This window comes from Salvelinus fontinalis, chromosome 42 (genome assembly GCF_029448725.1).
Source record: "Salvelinus fontinalis isolate EN_2023a chromosome 42, ASM2944872v1, whole genome shotgun sequence".
Taxonomy (NCBI): Eukaryota; Metazoa; Chordata; class Actinopteri; order Salmoniformes; family Salmonidae; genus Salvelinus; species Salvelinus fontinalis.
The window spans coordinates 11,178,943-11,199,933 of NC_074706.1; the positions used below are offsets into that span (position 1 = coordinate 11,178,943).

Sequence of the window (20,991 nt, forward strand, 5' to 3'; positions counted from 1 at the left end):
TATGTTAATAGTGGAGCTTATTTTTGTATTGGTATTTATTATGGATCCCCATTAGGTCATGCCAAACAAATGAAAAATAAAATAAAACAGTTCATGTAATATTATTACACCACTACATATCTAATATATGTGTGTAGAGTGAGGGTTCTGGCATGTGTGTGTCCTCACAGTCCGCATTGTTCCATAAGGTGTAGTTTTATGTTTATGTTACAGCTTGCATGAGTTACTTGATGTGGAATAGAGTTCCATGTAGTCATGGCTCTGTGTAGTACTGTGTGTTTTCCTGAGTCCGTTTTGGACTCGGGGATTGTGAAGAGTCCTCTGGTGGCATGTCTTGTTGGGTATGCATGGATGTCTGAGCTGTGTGCTAGTCGTTTGAACACACATCTCTGTGCTTTCAACATGTCAATACCTCTCACAACGGAAAGTAGCGATGCAGTCAATCGTTCGTCTACTTTGAGCCGGGAGAGATTGACATGCATGTCATTGATGTCAGCTCTCTGTGTACGTTTAAGGGCCAGCCGTGCTGCTCTGTTCTGGGCCAACTGTGATGTACCTATGTCCCCCTTTGTGTCACTTGCCTGTATGACTGGGCAGTAGTCCAGGTGTGACAAAACTAGTGCCTGTAGAACTCTTGTTGATAGGGATGCCAAGAAGCAGAGCAGTGCTTTATTACAGATCTCTCCCCATCTTAGCTACCGGTGCATCAATATCTCTGGACCATGTCGGTTTACAATCCAGGGTTACACCAAGCAGTCATTGGATGATTTGTCCCAAATACAATGCTTTTAAAAATATGTAGGACTGGCTTATTACTTGCCACCCATTTAAAACTGACTGCAGCTCTTTGTTAAATGTTGCAGTGATTTCACTTGTTGTAGTAGCTGATGTGTAGAATGTTGAGTCATCAGCATACATAGACACACAAGCTTTACTCAGAGCCAGTGCCAGGTAATTAGTAAAGGTTATATAAAGTAAGGGGCCTAGACAGCTGCCCTGGGGAATGCCCAACTCCACCTGGATTATGTTGGAGAGGCTTCCATTAAAAAACACCCTCTGTGTTAGACAGATAACTCTCTACCCATGCTATAGATGTAAAGCCACAACACAGCAGCAGATTATATTGAATAATGTCAAAAACTGATGTCATTTATCCCATTTAGAATATGGCCCTAGTTGCGTTGGAGGGTAAAGAGAGGTGTAACTCTCAGCAACAACCTCTCTCTTAGCTGGTTCTCTGATAGCAGATTCATCCAGTGTAGTTGAGTTGAGGCCATGCTGAATGGATTCCAGTCTTAGCCCCACTGATATAACTCAGACAGTGTAAGTAACCATTCTAGCAGATTGGTTACTATGGGCGTTAAAAGGAGCATGTGGTTCTATAATAGTTCTCCCTGGCATCATTGCCAGGCTCTGAAGTCATCCTTCAGACACCTGAGTCACGTCGGCAATCTAGGCTCCTGTGGAGACGGCGGCCATCTTGTTTGGCCTCCTAGTCGCAGAGGGGCTGATTTTATTCTGTCTGGGAACAGCCTCCTACCTGGGTCTGGCTGAGTCGTCTGCCAGGTCTCCAACCCCCCAGCAGCACACAGTGGGTTATGTACTAGGCCGATTCATAGAAGGCTACATCAACATCAGTGCCAGAGGCTGGATGGAGTAACACTGACTTCACGGAGGAACAATTAAAAGAGAGTAACTGGCAAGTTAGTTCATGAGTTGAGGTCATGAATCAGAACAGTTTGTTCAGTTTGGGACTACTGCCACTAGTTCGGTGAATGTAATGGGCCATTCCTGAAATACCGAGAGACATTTTGGCAAACAATATCTTAACTACATTTTTCTTTGTTGAGTTGATCCTAAATGATGTTGATCTAAATGTCTGTTCTCTTAAGCAATAGTGTCAGATTAACTGACAAAAATTGCTATGGGGCTTTATATGGCAAGATAAAGGACGCAATTAGACAGATATCAGACACACAGCAAACAAATCTAAACAGAATGATATCCCTCATCCCTCCCTCCCCCGATCACCCCACAGCCATACTACTTTCCCAGAATCCTTTCCCAGTCCTCTTGGATGGCGATCTAACAAAATGCTCTGGAAAGATTGATCCCTCAGTCTCGTTGCCAGTGTGTGAGTGTGTGTGCGTGGCTCTTGTGTCCGATCGAGTGTGTATATGCGTGAGTGTGAGTCAGTGCATTAGTTCAGACTGCCAGGTATTCTGATACCGCAGTTTACTGTCAGCAGTGGTCCGTTCACTTCCCTGTGGCTCATAAGAAGAGGCCAAACACTGACTGTACTGTACTGTTCTGTCTGTATTGTACTGTACTGTACTGTCTGTACTGTCTGTACTGTATATCTGTCTCTGTCTGTCTGTGTCTGTCTGTTTGTACAGTATATCTGTCTCTGTCTGTCTGTACTGTACTGTATATATGTCTGTTTGTACTGTATATCTGTCTGTCTGTCTGTCTGTACTGCATATCTGTCTGTTTGTACTGTATGTCTGTCTGTCTGTACTGTATATCTGTCTGTCTGTCTGTACTGCATATCTGTCTGTTTGTACTGTATGTCTGTCTGTACTGTATATCTGTCTGTCTGTCTGTACTGCATATCTGTCTGTCTGTCTGTACTGCATATCTGTCTGTTTGTACTGTATGTCTGTCTGTCTGTACTGTACTGTATATCTGTCTGTTTGTACTGTATATCTGTCTGTCTGTCTGTACTGTACTGTATATCTGTCTGTCTGTCTGTACTGTATATCTGCAACCAGTGATCAAGTCCATTGAGAGCAGTCAGGCTAGCTAAAGTGATTTTTCTTATAGTGTAGACATTTCCCCGTTTTGAATATGCAACGACTGTCTTAAATGTTTTGATTGTTAAATGATCCATTATATTAGTTTTAGCGGTGGTAAAAGCATCTAACGCAACTTTTGATTGACTTGAGTTGGTATCGCAAAATAAGCTAAACTGATTCCCAGGAATGTGCCAATTTGCGTTAAATTCAAAACTAAGTTTTGTTCATGTCAAATATTTATCATTTGAAATAAATTCTGGCGGCTGCACCACATATGTCTGGGATGATGAATGTTTTTGTTTAATCTTCCATCCGGTAATTGCACTTCTTTTCTAATCCTTCTAAGCCAGCTGTGACTGAAATAGCTGCATCCCATCTAGCATACAGTATGTTCATGTGAAACCGCTAATTAGGCTAACTTACACTAGTTATTACTTACATTTCCTTGTCATTTCATCAGCGTTTGTTACCTCGTGATTGATGCCTCCGACTGGCTTCAATTTCCAACTATATACTGTATGCATAAATATACCCCAACACAGAAGTTTAGTGTAGGGCCGTAGTGTATCCCCGTTTCCCTTGGGAACCCATTAAAGTGTAACACAGCCCATAAGTGCACAGGGAAACCAGATGAGCAGAATAAATCTCTCTCCACAGTGTCTGTGGGGAGCCGTGGCTTGTAGCAGTTCAGTTGGATGGACTGCTGTTCTGTGCTGTGCTGTTCTGTGCTGCTCGCCACATGAATGTTGTGAAATATCTGATTGATACGGTGCCTCTCTCGCTTGGTGCAGGAAGTGCTCACAGAGACTTTGATTGAAATAGCACACCGTGAGGTAGGTGGTGAGGTCACTGGTGTCCTAGGCTAGGTCACTAAATCGAACCACAAAGCCTATACTGATAAAGCTTTGGTTGGTTGTTTTTAAAGAGCTGTTGTAGACGCTCTATTGGACAAATAGCAGACGTCAATATGACGACAGGATTCCTCACTGGGCAATAAGCCCATGTTTATTATGCTTTATGGTAGTGGTCAGCTCTGGTGTGGTGTGAGGGAGTTACACATCCCATCCAAATCTCTGCATGTATTAGCGCCCTCCAGTGGTAGGTGCAATAGGCTGCAGGTCATGACGCTGTCCACAGGAGGGCGCTGACAGCCTCATGGACAATGCAATAGAACAGTAATACAGCAATGTTCCCTATTGTCTTGTACATAACGTCTCCTGTCACTCAAAGTGGTGCTGTTTCTCCTCTCCCGTCAGGCCATGCTGCTGAGTCGGGACGGACAGTACCTGCTGACGGGGGGAGACGGGGGAGTTTTGTCTGTCTGGCAGGTTCACAACCTCAAACAGATGTTCACCTACCCTGGCTGTGACGCAGGCATCCGCTCCATGGCCATGTCCAACGACCAAAGGTAACATACACACCTGGACTCTGACGCTGTAATCTTCACTCACATAGGTGTTGTGTGGTATGAAGTTTTAGCACATAGGAAGAAATAATGAAAATATGGACTAATGATATCTTCAGATGTGTGGGTTTGTAGTAACTAACATCAGATGGGAAATAAAAAACCTTCCCAATCTAGAATGCACAGAATACCATGATGAAGACCTTGGTGTTATTCACAGTATAAAGACAGTAGACGTACTGTATGACATTAGTAAAAGTACATCATGTTCTGTGTACATGTATGAGCCTTAACTCAACACTCCCTCTGGGCTCTGTCCTCTCCTAGGTGCATCATAACCGGCATGGCGTCTGGTAGTATAGTCCTGTTCTACAACGACTTCAACAGGTGGCACCACGAGTACCAGACCAGATACTGAGGCAGGACCACACAACAACAACAATCCCTCTGGTTAACGTGGGACCTACCTACTGCAATCCTGTCGTTCCATGTCCTAAGGCACTACTCAATACATATTGATATTCTGAATGTATCTTAAGAGAAGAAAAACTGTCTGATTCTGTCGAAAGAAGCAAATTATTTTTTTTAAAAGGGCATTGCTATATTTTGTAGGGCATATCGAAAATTTCATATAATATATCTTAGGGTGGGGTTATATACCTATGGTTACAAATCTATTTTTAGCTTGTTAAGAGTCTATTTTCATCTCGAGCAGAGGAAAATAAGGGTTCAAAGTGGAAGTAGGTAGAAAAGTATATTTGCATCTATTGTCTTAAGAATCCATATATTTGTGTACGTTAGGGGTGAGTGATTATTTTCAATAGGTGTGAAACGTGGAGATATAATCATTATTTTGGTCATTAATATCCATTTTTTCATGCTCTTTTTGCTACTGTGGAAACACAGGGAAATAAAATATGTGAAGTTTGTGTGGTGATCGAGCGGGAAGTTCATTAAGTCTTTTATGTGTTCATGACTTGAGGGAATATATTCTATTTAAATGTTTGTACCACACCTCTGTGTAAATGGACAGATCTTGCCTTCCTGTGCATGAGTTATTCCTCTGCTGTCCTGATGTTGGCGTACACTGCACAAAGACTTGTCACCAGTTGTCATATGTGTATCAGACAGACATCATAGTAACAAGATGGCTGCCGGTGTGATTAGTTTGTTTGTATCCGAGTGTAGTCATGACGATCATTAGCTTTATGTATGTACTGTAACCATACTGATGAATAATATGTCTGTCAGTAGAAACAAATGTCAGGGGCTATGTCCTAATTTTGTAAAATGGCGTCCTTTCCTCATCACCTATCAGAACTTTACATGTAGGAGACGGGACGAGGAAAGGAAGCCATTCCAAATTTCCCGACGTAGCCATGATGTGCTTCTTTGTATAACTTCTTGTTAGCTTTACCTCCTCTACTGAGGCATTTGCAGTACTTAAGCATATACTGTATCATATTAGCGATCGACACAGTGCCCAAACCATGCTAGGATCATCAAAGTCCATCGAAGTATCTCATCTTGGCAAAGAGAGTTGCAGCGAAATGAGGGACTTGTCAGTCTGTCTGTGTGTCACGGTGAATATTCACTGGTTAAACCAGACCACAGACAACCCTGGTCCTGGTCAGCCAAAGGGTGTGCACTTTTTGGTTCAAGCCCAGCTTTAAAATACCCGATTCTACCTAATTATGGGCCTTCAGGTCAAAACTGAATTGAATCAGGTGTTTTGGTGCAGGGTTGGAACACCCGATGTGGTTCCTCCAATACAACGGTTGCTCATAAGGAGAAACATTCCGTGTTGGTGTGGTTACGATTACAATGAAATGGCTACTACTGTATTTTCTATGTATCGCTCAATATTTTGGCAATCAATTTGGAATGAGTGTTTTTGACACGTGATGAGTTCTGACAAATAAATTTGAATTTTTTTTAACTTGAGACATCTTGTCTTCAATTGAACTGTTATTTGATTTCCCGTTTTCTGAAGTTAGACTGGAATGTAGCCAGGGGTGGCGTTGCACTAACCACATCGTTCACAGAAGCTGCACAACTTCTTCACCTGGCTGCAGTCAAGGCCTAGGTAGGTAGGTTTAACCCATAGAGAATGATTGAGGCCATATTAGCATGGGTAGTATCATTGAGGGCTTCCACAATTTGAATGTAGTTGACTGGGTGGGACTTCCATCTTCATTGGCTGATCCTTCCTGGTGACCCTGTTGGAGTCATGTCCAACCTGGTCATCGGGCAGGATCAGCCAATTGCGAAAAAGAACATTGACTACTTCAAAATGGAGATAGCATGGGCAGCGTCATTGAAGCTGCCACAGAGCCTATAATGGCACAGATACAAAGATGAGTGCTATATCTCTATGGTTTTGTCTCAGGTTTATTCACATTGCAAAACTAGAAGGGTATAAAGACCGTTTAGATAGAATATCATCAATATATATTGTGCAACCTTCCCTTTAAGAGATGACGGTTGGAGAGTCTTCACCAGGACCTGCTTGCTGCTCTCCATGTGTCAAACCCCCCCAACACTGCAGGTGCTGCCATCATTGACCACTCAGGCAGGGGGTTATGGGAGTCTGTGGGTCCCTAGCTTGGTTCCCCATAGGCTCAATGTTAGAGCTAGATCTGGTAACTGTGTCTATCCTGGTGATTGGCTAAGTAGATCTGATTCATCCGGATACACATCATCTAATGGTTGGAATTAGGCCATGTTGTTGCTTCAGATATTGTCCACAGGAGGGCGCTGATGATCACATGGGTCTCAGTCACTTTACCTCATTGGGAATGGCTTATAATATTTGATTTCTACACACCTTTATTATCATAGGCATTTTCACACAAAAACATAGTGCCAAAGAAATAAAAACAACAAAACACTGATTTGAATACTTTTTATTGCGTTTGAAGTTCTCCGATGTGCTCCTAATACAAAATGATAAAGGAGTCACATAGTGGCTAAATGTCTGCACAAACTAAAACTGCTGGCCAAAGCTGACAGGAGTGTTTTTCCTGTTTGAAATGTAATTTTCATACATGTATCCAGACTAAAACTGCAATAAAAAAAGCATTATGATGATGACAGTGTAGTTTGACTAAACATTACACAACAGCTACTATACGTACAATAGTACCAGCTTGACGTGTGTGTGTGTGTGTGTGTGTGTGTGTGTGTGTGTGAGAGAGACCTGTTTTGTGGGGAGGCAGAGGGAGGAACACGGCATGCAACTAAAGCCCCTTGGAGTAGTAGTGCTGTGCATCGGAGCCATTATCAATATCCGAAGGGTTAAACCCTGACCAACTGCATGCAGTAGGCTAGGTAAGGAGATACGGGGGCTGCATCCCAAATGGTATCCTATTCCCCTACATAGTGTACTACTTTTGACCCTATGGGCCCTGCTCAAAAGTAGTGCACTATATAGGGAATAGGGTGCGATTTGGGACTTAACCATGGACTTTAAAACAAGTGCATTACCATTACAGACAAAGACAACAGCAAAGTGGAACAGCCTCACGTTATTATCCAGTAAATCTGGACTGATAAATGAGTATATGAGGGGATAGCGCTCCCAGTGTTTCCTGTCAGCTGGTTTCAGAAAAGGAATCTAACTACTGGGTCAGGTTCATTAGGGCACACACTGAAAAACGTTTTGCAACGGAGGGCGAAAATGAGTGTTTCTTACAGGACATGTCCAGGAAGTCCCTTCCTGTTTGTCTGTTTTCTTCCATTTTGTGCCCGATGAACATTTACATTTTATTAATTTAGCAGATGCTCTTATCCAGAGCGACTTACAGGAGCAATTAGGGTTAAGTGACTTGCTCAAGGGCACATCGACAGATTTGTCACCTAGTTGGCTTGGGGATTTGAACCAGTGACATTTCGGTTACTGGCCAAACACTCTTAAAACGCTAGGCTACCTGCCGCCCTGAACACACCCCTGATCTGGCAGCTATTTTCACAGGCACACCTCTCCTCATTGACACGTTCACCTTCTACTCTGTTGCGTCTCTCTTTTGGTGTTCAGCAGTTAAACACTACAGGCTCCATAGCGGACCAATGATAAACAGGCTTTACAGGCAAGAAAAGAAAACAAACTCAAACCTTCAACTTTCATTCGGATGCCTCGTGTCTGTCATACAATACTATATACATCTACAGTAGTAGTTTATCTTAAAACAGATGGCAAGCACGCCAAATAATACACTTCTACCCATAATCAATGTGTGCGTGCGTGTCTACTAAACAACCACAGACAATAAATAAAACATGATCAGAAGTAATTCCAGAAAACCCCATCTGAAACCACACACCAACTAGCCAGGCCTCGCTCTGTTTTCTCCATATCGCTCATATATAAATACACACATACCATATATACAAATCAACCAAAATGTACAAAACACCTCAACTTCCCTCTTGGAGCGTGGATATGATGGGTTCTCTACAGAGATTGTACTGTAGGTTGTAGGAGCCATATTTATTTATTTTTATTATTTTTTTTGCCATTTGCTGCTTGGGAGCCTAGGAAAGATACAGCAGTGGATATCAGCTGTTATACTGTTACTGGGGGTGGAGGTTCTATCTGTATCTAGCCCCCTACATGCGAATCATAGGTCTGGGGATACGGCGCGTGGAGGTAAGGGAGCTTGAAAGGTACAAATTAGACCATGGTCCAGCAGCCAGTCATTCTTTCTCACAGCTCTCTGGCAGTAGCAGCAGCTTCAACGTCAAGGCCCACCAGGGGTGGGGGCACGGTTGGGGGGGAGCAGGTAACGGGTGCCGGAGGGGTGGGAGAAGAGGGAGAGGAGCAGGTCAGGGGTGAGGAAGTGCTGGGAAAGGCAGACAGAGGGTCGGAGGGAGAGGGGCATGTAAAAAGAGAGGGAGGGTCGGAGGGAGAGAGAGGGGCAGGAGGAGAGGGGGAGGCTTTGCGTTTGGAAGGTGATGAGGCAGAGGGGCAAGTAACTGGCATATGAGAGGCCCCAGGGAAGGCACAGACATGGAGCTTGGTTGGAGAGGAAAGAGAAGGGGACATGTGGAGTTTGGTAGGTGAAGAGGGAGAGGAAGGAGAGGGAGAGATGACAGGTTTGGTAGGTGAAGAGGGAGCGATAACAGGTTTGGTAGGTGAGGAGGGAGAGGAAGGAGAGGAAGAGATAACAGGTTTGGTAGGTGAAGAGGGAGCGATAACAGGTTTGGTAGGTGAGGATGGAGAGGAAGGAGAGGAAGAGATAACAGGTTTGGTAGGTGAGGAAGGAGAGGGAGAGATGACAGGTTTGGCAGGTGAGGAAGGAGAGGGAGAGATAACAGGTTTGGTAGGTGAGGAAGGAGAGGGAGAGATAACAGGTTTGGAAGGTGAAGAGGGAGAGATAACAGGTTTGGTAGGTGAAGAGGGAGAGATAACAGGTTTGGTAGGTGAGGAGGGAGAGATAACAGGTTTGGCAGGTGAAGAGGGAGAGATAACAGGTTTGGTAGGTGAGGAGGGAGAGATAACAGGTTTGGTAGGTGAAGAGGGAGAGGGTGAGATATTTTTAGTAGGAGAGGAAGGAGAGGGAGAGTTGTTGGGCCTGGTAGGGGAGGCAGGATAGATAGAGATGTTAGGCTTGGTAGGAGAGGAAGGAGAGACAGGGACAGAGGGAGAGGTAACAGGTCTGGTAGGTGTTGAAGGAGAGATGGGAGGGGATACAGGGACAGGCACATCAGTCTGAGGACTCTTGGGCTCCTCCTCTGGCAGGGCAGGCTTGGTGGGTGATGCCAGCTTGGTGGGTACTGGCAGCTTGGTGTTGGGTGAGACTGGTGAGGCTTGCTTGACTGGCATGGCTGCAGGAGGGACTACTATCTTCCCAGGTGGTGGTGGGGGCGGAGGTGGTGCTGTGGGCCTCTGGCTGCGACGAGTCAGCTGGATCCTCTTCTTATCTAGAGCTGTGTTCTGGTAGAGGTGAGGGGTGAGAGAAAGAAAGTCAGACCGACACTCACCTGCTGTACAATACAACAGAACCAAACAGGTAGGGAGAGACAGAAATAAAAAACAGTGGGTCAATATACACTGCTCAAAAAAAATAAAGGGAACACTTAAACAACACAATGTAACTCCAAGTCAATCACACTTCTGTGAAATCAAACTGTCCACTTAGGAAGCAACACTGTTTGACAATAAATGTCACATGCTGTTGTGCAAATGGAATAGACAAAAGGTGGAAATTAGCAAGACACCCCCAATAAAGGAGTGGTTCTGCAGGTGGTGACCACAGACCACTTCTCAGTTCCTATGCTTCCTGGCTGATGTTTTGGTCACTTTTGAATGCTGGCGGTGCTTTCACTCTAGTGGTAGCATGAGACGGAGTCTACAACCCACACAAGTGGCTCAGGTAGTGCAGCTCATCCAGGATGGCACATCAATGCGAGCTGTGGCAAGAAGGTTTGCTGTGTCTGTCAGCGCAGTGTCCAGAGCATGGAGGCGCTACCAGGAGACAGGCCAGTACATCAGGAGACGTGAAGGAGGCCGTAGGAGGGCAACAACCCAGCAGCAGGACCGCTACCTCCGCCTTTGTGCAAGGAGGAGCACTGCCAGAGCCCTGCAAAATGACCTCCAGCAGGCCACAAATGTGCATGTGTCTGCTCAAACGGTCAGAAACAGACTCCATGAGGGTGGTATGAGGGCCCGGCGTCCACAGGTGGGGGTTGTGCTTACAGCCCAACACCGTGCAGGACGTTTGGCATTTGCCAGAGAACACCAAGATTGGCAAATTCGCCACTGGCGCCCTGTGCTCTTCACAGATGAAAGCAGGTTCACACTGAGCACATGTGACAGACGTGACAGAGTCTGGAGATGCCGTGGAGAACGTTCTGCTGCCTGCAACATCCTCCAGCATGACCGGTTTGGCGGTGGGTCAGTCATGGTGTGGGGTGGCATTTCTTTGTGGGGCCGCACAGCCCTCCATGTGCTCGCCAGAGGTAGCCTGACTGCCATTAGGTACCGAGATGAGATCCTCAGACCCCTTGTGAGACCATATGCTGACACATACACATTTGTGGCCTGCTGGAGGTCATTTTGCAGGGCTCTGGCAGTGCTCCTCCTTGCACAAAGGCGGAGGTAGCGGTCCTGCTGCTGGGTTGTTGCCCTCCTACGGCCTCCTTCACGTCTCCTGATGTACTGGCCTGTCTCCTGGTAGCGCCTCCATGCTCTGGACACTACGCTGATTGACACAGCAAACCTTCTTGCCACAGCTCGCATTGATGTGCCATCCTGGATGAGCTGCACTACCCGAGCCACTTGTGTGGGTTGTAGACTCCGTCTCATGCTACCACTAGAGTGAGAGCACCGCCAGCATTCAAAAGTGACCAAAACATCAGCCAGGAAGCATAGGAACTGAGAAGTGGTCTGTGGTCACCACCTGCAGAACCACTCCTTTATTGGGGGTGTCTTGCTAATTGCCTATAATTTCCACCTTTTGTCTATTCCATTTGCACAACAGCATGTGACATTTATTGTCAATCAGTGTTGCTTCCTAAGTGGACAGTTTGATTTCACAGAAGTGTGATTGACTTGGAGTTACATTGTGTTGTTTAAGTGTTCCCTTTATTTTTTTGAGCAGTGTATAATGGAGAAAACTGCCCCAAGATAACGTTCAACCCCACTGATCTGACAGTAAGGTCCATGGGGTAATGTTTCTATATAATATTAAACACAGTAGATAAAAAAAATATATATATATGGACAAAAACATCCATAGATGGGGTGATTTTACAGTGACAGACCCTTCACAGTAGTAGACTGACCCAATAAGACAGCAAATCATATCATCAATGCTCAACATGCACTGTAAGGGAAAATGAGAAATTGTGCTGGAGAGATTTAGCCTCATCACAACCCAAACCAACTAGACACTGAAGATCACATCTGGAATTACAGATCATTTGTATTGCTATAATAATAATAATAATAACAATAATAACTACGTAACAATCAGAAGGCATCAAGATTTCCCATGTTCCCTTAGCTGAGTGACTCTTAGTGGCGTCAGTGAAGAAGCAGTAAAGAAGCGTAGCCTTCAGTGTTAGTACATACCATTGCCTTGGAGCTAATTCAGAGGGTGGCAATGTGGGCGTGTTGGGGAGGGGTGGAGGGGGCGGGGAGGAAGCAGAGGGGACAGAGACTAGTCTTACTCACAGCTCAACAACATTAGAGGAGACACAGAAAGCAGGGCTGTTTGATTCCTGCTCTGGTGTCAGGCAGCACTGCTGGTTTTCCTCTGTCCCTGGCAGCTAAGTGATCAGTTCATGCCATTGGTTAGCCAGAGTCCACTACTCACCTGGTTTCCAAGGTCTAAATAAAAAGAAGCAGTGGTGTCCCACTGGACACAGACATCAATTCAACGTCTATTACACGTTGGTTCAATAAATTTTCATTGAAATGACGTGGAAACAGCGTTGATTCAACCAGTTGTGTGGCTCTCCAGGCCTGGAATTGATTAGCCTAAAGTCTGCTATGACAACCATCTCTCAGGATGCTACTAAGCTCAATGACATGATTTTAGAAATCTTAACTTCTGGGGAGTACTGTTCAATGTTAAATCCAAGGCAATATAAGCAATTCTCATCTGTCTCTCTCATCCAGTGCAGTAGTGCAGTTTAAATGTTTGACCACAAGGTGGTGGTAGAGCTCAACTGAACAATTATCAAGAGATGAATTGTAATGTATCCAAAGGGCGAGGACAGCAGGTTGAAATGTTTTGTCATGAATCTTGTTCTGGGGGCAGCTCTGCCGAGTGGTCACTAGCTGGCACAGCCACAAAGTCATACAATCTCATTTTAAACCTAACCTTAACCACACTGCTAACCTTAATTCCTAACCCTATCCTTAAATTAAGACCAAAAAGTAAACTTTTGTTTTGCAGCTGGCCCATCTAGCAGAAATTGCTCAGTTCTGCCTCCAGGGCAAGATTCATGACAATAAATGTCAACCTGCCATAGACATGGCCAATACATGTAGGAGTAGGATCATGGCTTTACATAGACATCAAATGTATTGTAAAATTGCCATAGACATTTAATGTCCCCAGGTTATTGTATGGGCATTAACTATAAGAGCACTACTTTGGATGAGTGACAGAGACGGGGGCAAATTAAAAATTAGTTCAGCAGAAGCAATGAGGGCTTCTCTTAGGCCTAGTTAGTTAGCATGCCAAATAACCACCCAGCCAGCCAAAAAACAACACAGAATACAATAACATGTACAAATCTAACTCAGACAACATCTCTCAACACAGCAGTGACATCATTGTCAACAAAGTCAGTCCACACAGAGACGAGCTGATTGATGAAGATGGTTATGAGTGGAGGATGAGAGAGGAGGATGAGAGAGAGAGAGAGAGAAAATAAAAGAGGCCCCATTGGAGGAGAGAGGAGCTTAGGCAAATTACACGAGGGGGCAGAGCAGTCATGCAAACTGATTCAAGGCCACTGCAGAGAGTTACTGAGTTATTCTGCCCAGATCAATCTGTTATAGAGGCATTATTGGAGCTGGCAGAGGGGGAGAGAGTGGAGGATCGGGAGATCGGTACCCTGCACTCAGCTCCAAAGCTTCCCCTGTGGTCCTGGGATGAGGTGGGAGGAGGGAGTGGGATGAGCAGGAGGGGCGCAGGGATCTCCTTTACATCTCAAACTGTCGAAGGAGATTTACAACAAAATGAGGTTTAACCCCGAGTCAGGGGTAGTCTCAAATGAACCCTTACGCACCCCTTAGCCCATGCTAATCCCCTTCTACTGCTGCAGTGGGTATACTGGACCCAGGTGGAAGCAGACAGCATGTGTGCATCGTAATATTCTAGAGTGGCTTCCTCCCATTGTCCCCATCTTCAAGGACCAGGGAAGGAGATGAGGGGGATCTAATTGAGATGCATCCATTGACAGACCTATGCTATATTGTTCATGTATTCGCAGACCAGCTCCAGCTCAATAGACCCCCAAGTGGACCAGAGAGGGGAGGTGATGTGACCAGAAGTGTGCAGCTGATCGAGAGGAAGTTCACCACCCACAGCAGGAAGTTACATAACTGTGCCGGGAGGTGCATAGGCTTGTGGGAAAAAGCTTAAAAACAGATAAAGAGGATGGTAGGATATGACTAAGAATGTACCTCTTCAGACCAATGTACTCTGGAGTCACTGAGAACACTGCGTCAACACTAAAACACGACATTTGTACTACAAGGATGGAAACGTGTTTTAGAGATAAGATGATGAATCAGGATTTATCCATGGGTAATCCCAGGGGAAAGCATTTTGAATGAATTCTGCTCTCTTAAAACCCTCAGTGATATGATTACATGACTAGAAGTTGTCCATTTCTTAGCTTTCCTGTCAGATAATCTCTCATGTTCTTCTAGATCAAACTCTTATGTAACCAACTGATTAATAGTACTATATGTGAAAATGGTTATTGTTTGTTTGAAAGTGAGTAGGTGTAGTGCTGAATTGACTAACATTTGTTACAGCTCATGTTGGTTTCCAATCAATCTTAAAATATAAGCGGATGCCAATAAAATAAAAATCAGGAAACTTGTTTTAGCTTTGTTTTTGGTTCCTTCAGAAAACGACTGGTGGCAAGTAAATCAGGTCATGGTTGAACATTTCTGCAAATATCAAGAATCTACAGACGAGGACTCTGGGGTGTCTATGTACGACAGATGGTACAGAGAGTACAGATGAGGGAAAGTATATGGAGATACACAATGTGTGTATTGGAAACGTGACCAGAAAATAGTCTCCATAGAGAGTAGAGGGTCGTGGCTGAGTGCTGTTGTGTATACGGAGTAAAACAATGTGTGTATGGATAATGGGACCAGAAAACAAATACTGGGTTGTGATAGTGAATGTTGTTGTCCTGTTCTCACCATGATGACTGACACTCCTGCTGTGGTTGTGCTGGGCTTTGGTGCTGTGTTGAAGTGTGTCCTCAGTTTACCTGACACCTCCATCTTCATGTTGTTCTCCATGTTGTCATCCTGCAGAGACACACACACATTCTCCTTTATGGTCCTGAACACACACACACACACACAAAGTCCACAAGACAAGTTACCGTGACCCAGGGATGAGAGAGGATGTCCTGTGCCGTGTAGCGAGCCTCCACGTTCACCTGCAGCATCCGCCCAATCAGCTCCTAGAAAACACATCAGGTCATGGTGACATCATCAGCGGTGACTTCTTCAGGGTCCAGTCTCTCTCAAGTCATGTCATCGCAACTTTACTTTGACATGTCATGTCACACAGTGAGAACAATGTAGAAGTGTCACAGAAGGACATTACAAACAGGGCTCTAGCACAGTTTGGCTACATTCACTGTGCCTCCAACCAGGGTCGGGTTCATTAGGGCTCACCATAACAAAACGTACCAAAATAGTTCGCAACAGAAAACGAAAATAAGCATGTCTTATTGGACAAGTTCAGGTAATCCATGTCAGTCTATATCAGTCCATTTTCTTCTTTTCCGGTAACTAATGAATAGACCGTGACTGCAGCCGGCTGTTGAGATCTCTAGACGTAGGCCTCTCTTTGTTAAGTCGAGGTGCCACTGCAGCAGAGGATTTAATTAGTAGCTCAGCTTTGCTTTGAAATAGCTGCTGTCACTAACACACGGTGGTAATTTAGGGAGTGAGAGGAGGGAGCAGCATGCCTTTTACCACACACTAGTCATTGTGTGTGAGAGAGAGAGAGAGGCAGAGAGAGAGAAGCAGAGAGAGAGAGAGACCGAGACATTTCAATTCTACAACCACCTAAAAGGAAGCAATCTCCAAACTTTCCATAACAAAGCCATCACCTACAGAGAAATACATCTGGAGAAGAGTCCCCTAAGCAAGCTGGTCCAGGGGCTCTGTTCACAAACACAAACAGATCCCACAGAGACCCAGGACAGCAACACAAATCAGACCCAACCAAATCATGAGAAAACGAACCAAATCATGAGAAAAGATAATTACTTGGCCCTAAACAGAGAGTACAGTGGCAGAATACCTGACCAACTTGTCCAAGAAGGAAATCTTTGACTATGTACAGAAAGACCGCCGTAGGCAGACCTGGCTCTCAAGAGAAGACAGTGCCCACAAAATGAGGTGGAGACTGAGCTGCACTTCCTAACCTCCTGCCAAACCTATGACCATATTAGAGACATATATTTTCTTCAGATTACAGAGACCCACAAAGAATTAGGAAAAAAATCACATTTTGATAAACTCTCAAATCTATTGGGTGAAATACCACAGTGTGCCATCACAGCAACAAGATTTGTGACGTATTGCCACAAGAAAAGGGCAACGAGTAAATACAACCCATACTTATGTTTATTTATTTTCCCTTTCGTACTTTAACTATTTGCACATCCTTACAACACTGTATATATACATCATATGCCATTTTAAATGTCTTTTTTATTTTGGAACTTTTGTAAGCGTCATGTTTATTTCACTTTTGTTTATCCATTTCACTTGCTTTGGCAATGTAAACATATGCTTTCCATGCCAATAAAGCCAATAAAGAGAGCGAGAGAGAGGCAGAGAGAGAGAGAGAGCGAGAGAGAGACAGAGAAAGAGAGAGAGGCAGAGAGAGAGAGAGGCAGAGAGAGAGAGAGGCAGAGAGAGAGAGAGGCAGAGAGAGAGAGAGAGGCAGAGAGAGAGAGAGTCAGAGAGAGAGAGAGGCAGAGAGAGAGAGAGAGGCAGAGAGAGAGAGAGAGGCAGAGAGAGAGAGAGAGGCAGAGAGAGAGAGAGAGAGGCAGAGAGAGAGAGAGAGAGGCAGAGAGAGAGAGAGAGAGGCAGAGAGAGAGAGAGAGAGAGACAGAGAGAGAGACAGAGACAGAGACAGAGAGAGAGAGAGAGAGAGAGAGAGAGAGAGAGAGAGAGAGAGAGAGAGAGAGAGAGAGAGAGAGAAGGAACAGAAAAGAGGAGTAATGAAAGATGGGAAAACAGAAGAAGATATGGTGTGTGTGTGTGTGCATCCCCTCTTTCTCTCTTTCCAAACCATCCCTCTCCTTCATTGCGGGAGATCTCAACGGGACCCTCCCACCCCCTCATTACTGCCACCCAAATGTATCGGGGGCTGACGCGACAGGGGGGGTGTGTCTGTGTGTGGTGGTTACCTTGGCTGAGTCCGTGACGTTGTCCCAGTAGGGAGCAGGGAAGTCCAGTCGTCCCACCAGGATCTGGTCAAACAGGTCCTCTTGAAGGTTGTCCTCACTGTAGAGAGAAACATACTATGCTGTGAACAGATGGATATTTCAGCATACACCCACAAATACTGTAGTACACACACACACACACACACACACACATTTTGGCATCACACATTATATTCATGTCACATTCAAAGACACACAGCGTCAGAATAACTCTGACACCATTGTCCTCTCTATCCCCTCACCTTCACTCACTAACTGGCTGTATACATCTTCCAATTTAGCACCAGGAATCAATTCAAGGACACACCAGAACATAACAAGAGTAGCCACAGAAGAGGTACAAGTAGGGGGAGGATAGGACGACTGACTATGAGACACAATAAATCTCTCAGCTCTATTCTGGCAGACATTCCTCACTGCAATCACTACTATCCAGAGACCTTGTCTATGTCTATGCCGAACGGTTAATCCAAGCGAGATCACAGTTATGCTAAACCGCAGGTATAAAAAAAAAACATGAAATGAACTCATGTAAATTAACATCTCCTGTATTTAAATAGCTGAATAATGTGACGCCTGGGTTTACACTAAGGAAGCTGAACGGATGTGCTAGGCTAGCCCACACAACACTTGATTTTCAGCGTAAGGACTGTGGGAACATTTACAGGGCATTCCCCAAACCAACTAGACATTTCTAAGAGTTTTCCAACAGATTAAATCCCTGTTTCCTGTAAATTAAAGTACATCCTAGACAGGCTAGTAGAGGTTTAACTGTGTGAATCAGATATGAAGCAGGTGGCCAATCGTAGAATTTCAGAGATTATCATGTTAACATTAAGCGCGGTGACTGTGTAATGAACGCTATCCCGTCAAGGATCAGCCATGTTGTTGTGTAGTGTACCTGAGAATATATCCCTGTAGGTGTCTGGAGGTTAAATAACATGTTGTGTAGTGTACCTGAGAATATATCCCTGTAGGTGTCTGGAGGTTAAATAACATGTTGTGTGGTGTACTGTAGGTGTCTGGAGGTTAAATAACATGTTGTGTAGTGTACTGTAGGTGTCTGGAGGTTAAATAACATGTTGTGTGGTGTACCTGAGAATATATCCCTGTAGGTGTCTGGAGGTTAAATAACACTGTGTAGTGTACTGTAGGTGTCTGGAGGTTAAATAACATTGTGTAGTGTACTGTAGGTGTCTGGAGGTTAAATAACACTGTGTAGTGTACTGTAGGTGTCTGGAGGTTAAATAACATTGTGTAGTGTACTGTAGGTGTCTGGAGGTTAAATAACACTGTGTAGTGTACTGTAGGTGTCTGGAGGTTAAATAACATTGTGTAGTGTACTGTAGGTGTCTGGAGGTTAAATAACACTGTGTAGTGTACTGTAGGTGTCTGGAGGTTAAATAACATTGTGTAGTGTACTGTAGGTGTCTGGAGGTTAAATAACATGTTGTGTAGTGTACTGTAGGTGTCTGGAGGTTAAATAACATGTTGTGTAGTGTACTGTAGGTGTCTGGAGGTTAAATAACATGTTGTGTAGTGTACCTGAGAATATATCCCTGTAGGTGTCTGGAGGTTAAATAACATTGTGTAGTGTACTGTAGGTGTCTGGAGGTTAAATAACATTGTGTAGTGTACTGTAGGTGTCTGGAGGTTAAATAACATGTTGTGTAGTGTACCTGAGAATATATCCCTGTAGGTGTCTGGAGGTTAAATAACATTGTGTAGTGTACTGTAGGTGTCTGGAGGTTAAATAACATGTTGTGTGGTGTACTGTAGGTGTCTGGAGGTTAAATAACATGTTGTGTAGTGTACCTGAGAATATATCCCTGTAGGTGTCTGGAGGTTAAATAACATTGTGTAGTGTACTGTAGGTGTCTGGAGGTTAAATAACATTGTGTAGTGTACTGTAGGTGTCTGGAGGTTAAATAACATTGTGTAGTGTACTGTAGATGTCTGGAGGTTAAATAACATTGTGTAGTGTACTGTAGGTGTCTGGAGGTTAAATAACACTGTGTAGTGTACTGTAGGTGTCTGGAGGTTAAATAACACTGTGTAGTGTACTGTAGATGTCTGGAGGTTAAATAACATTGTGTAGTGTACTGTAGATGTCTGGAGGTTAAATAACATTGTGTAGTGTACTGTAGATGTCTGGAGGTTAAATAACATTGTGTAGTGTACTGTAGATGTCTGGAGGTTAAATAACATTGTGTAGTGTACTGTAGATGTCTGGAGGTTAAATAACATTGTGTAGTGTACTGTAGATGTCTGGAGGTTAAATAACATTGTGTAGTGTACTGTAGATGTCTGGAGGTTAAATAACATTGTGTAGTGTACTGTAGGTGTCTGGAGGTTAAATAACACTGTGTAGTGTACTGTAGGTGTCTGGAGGTTAAATAACACTGTGTAGTGTACTGTAGATGTCTGGAGGTTAAATAACATTGTGTAGTGTACTGTAGATGTCTGGAGGTTAAATAACACTGTGTAGTGTACTGTAGGTGTCTGGAGGTTAAATAACACTGTGTAGTGTACTGTAGGTGTCTGGAGGTTAAATAACATTGTGTAGTGTACTGTAGGTGTCTGGAGGTTAAATAACACTGTGTAGTGTACTGTAGGTGTCTGGAGGTTAAATAACACTGTGTAGTGTACTGTAGGTGTCTGGAGGTTAAATAACATGTTGTGTGGTGTACTGTAGGTGTCTGGAGGTTAAATAACACTGTGTAGTGTACTGTAGGTGTCTGGAGGTTAAATAACATTGTGTAGTGTACTGTAGGTGTCTGGAGGTTAAATAACATGTTGTGTAGTGTACTGTAGGTGTCTGGAGGTTAAATAACATGTTGTGTGGTGTACCTGAGAATATATCCCTGTAGGTGTCTGGAGGTTAAATAACATTGTGTAGTGTACTGTAGGTGTCTGGAGGTTAAATAACATTGTGTAGTGTACTGTAGGTGTCTGGAGGTTAAATAACATGTTGTGTAGTGTACCTGAGAATATATCCCTGTAGGTGTCTGGAGGTTAAATAACATTGTGTAGTGTACTGTAGGTGTCTGGAGGTTAAATAACATTGTGTAGTGTACTGTAGGTGTCTGGAGGTTAAATAACATGTTGTGTAGTGTACCTGAGAATATATCCCTGTAGGTGTCTGGAGGTTAAATAACATTGTGTAGTGTACTGTAGGTGTCTGGAGGTTAAATAACATTGTGTAGTGTACTGTAGGTGTCTGGAGGTTAAATAACATTGTGTAGTGTACTGTAGATGTCTGGGGGTTAAATAACATTGTGTAGTGTACTGTAGATGTCTGGAGGTTAAATAACATTGTGTAGTGTACTGTAGATGTCTGGAGGTTAAATAACATTGTGTAGTGTACTGTAGATGTCTGGAGGTTAAATAACATTGTGTAGTGTACTTTAGGTGTCTGGAGGTTAAATAACACTGTGTAGTGTACTGTAGGTGTCTGGAGGTTAAATAACATTGTGTAGTGTACTGTAGGTGTCTGGAGGTTAAATAACATTGTGTAGTGTACTGTAGGTGTCTGGAGGTTAAATAACATTGTGTAGTGTACCTGAGAATATATCCCTGTAGGTGTCTGGAGGTTAAATAACATGTTGTGTAGTGTAC

The 20,991-nt window shown here is 44.0% G+C and overlaps 2 protein-coding genes across 7 annotated transcripts in view; one reads left to right on the forward strand and one right to left on the reverse strand.

The window, feature by feature from the left end:
* LOC129841026 (lipopolysaccharide-responsive and beige-like anchor protein) overlaps positions 1–6,144 on the forward strand; it is a 329,530-nt gene extending 323,386 nt beyond the window's left edge. Inside the window, exons 60-61 of the mRNA XM_055909138.1 lie at positions 4,052–4,203; positions 4,528–6,144. Of these exons, the coding sequence (XP_055765113.1) occupies positions 4,052–4,203; positions 4,528–4,618 (243 nt within the window). The 3' untranslated portion in view covers positions 4,619–6,144. The remainder of the gene's footprint in view (positions 1–4,051; positions 4,204–4,527) is intronic.
* A 947-nt stretch (positions 6,145–7,091) lies between these two features.
* Positions 7,092–20,991, reverse strand: part of LOC129841517 (serine/threonine-protein kinase DCLK2-like) — a 101,277-nt gene continuing 87,377 nt past the window's right edge. For 4 of the 6 annotated variants that reach the window (XM_055909819.1, XM_055909817.1, XM_055909818.1 and 1 more), the window contains 4 exons: positions 17,335–17,431; positions 15,286–15,366; positions 15,098–15,208; positions 7,092–10,135 (listed from right to left, as the gene is read on the reverse strand). In XM_055909819.1, coding sequence (XP_055765794.1) covers positions 8,906–10,135; positions 15,098–15,208; positions 15,286–15,366; positions 17,335–17,431 — 1,519 coding nt within the window. In that variant the 3' untranslated portion in view covers positions 7,092–8,905. Of the gene's footprint in view, positions 10,136–12,274; positions 12,288–13,769; positions 13,871–15,097; positions 15,209–15,285; positions 15,367–17,334; positions 17,432–20,991 lie in introns of all 6 variants that reach the window. The other 2 variants (XM_055909821.1, XR_008757338.1) reach the window with 2 other exon arrangements.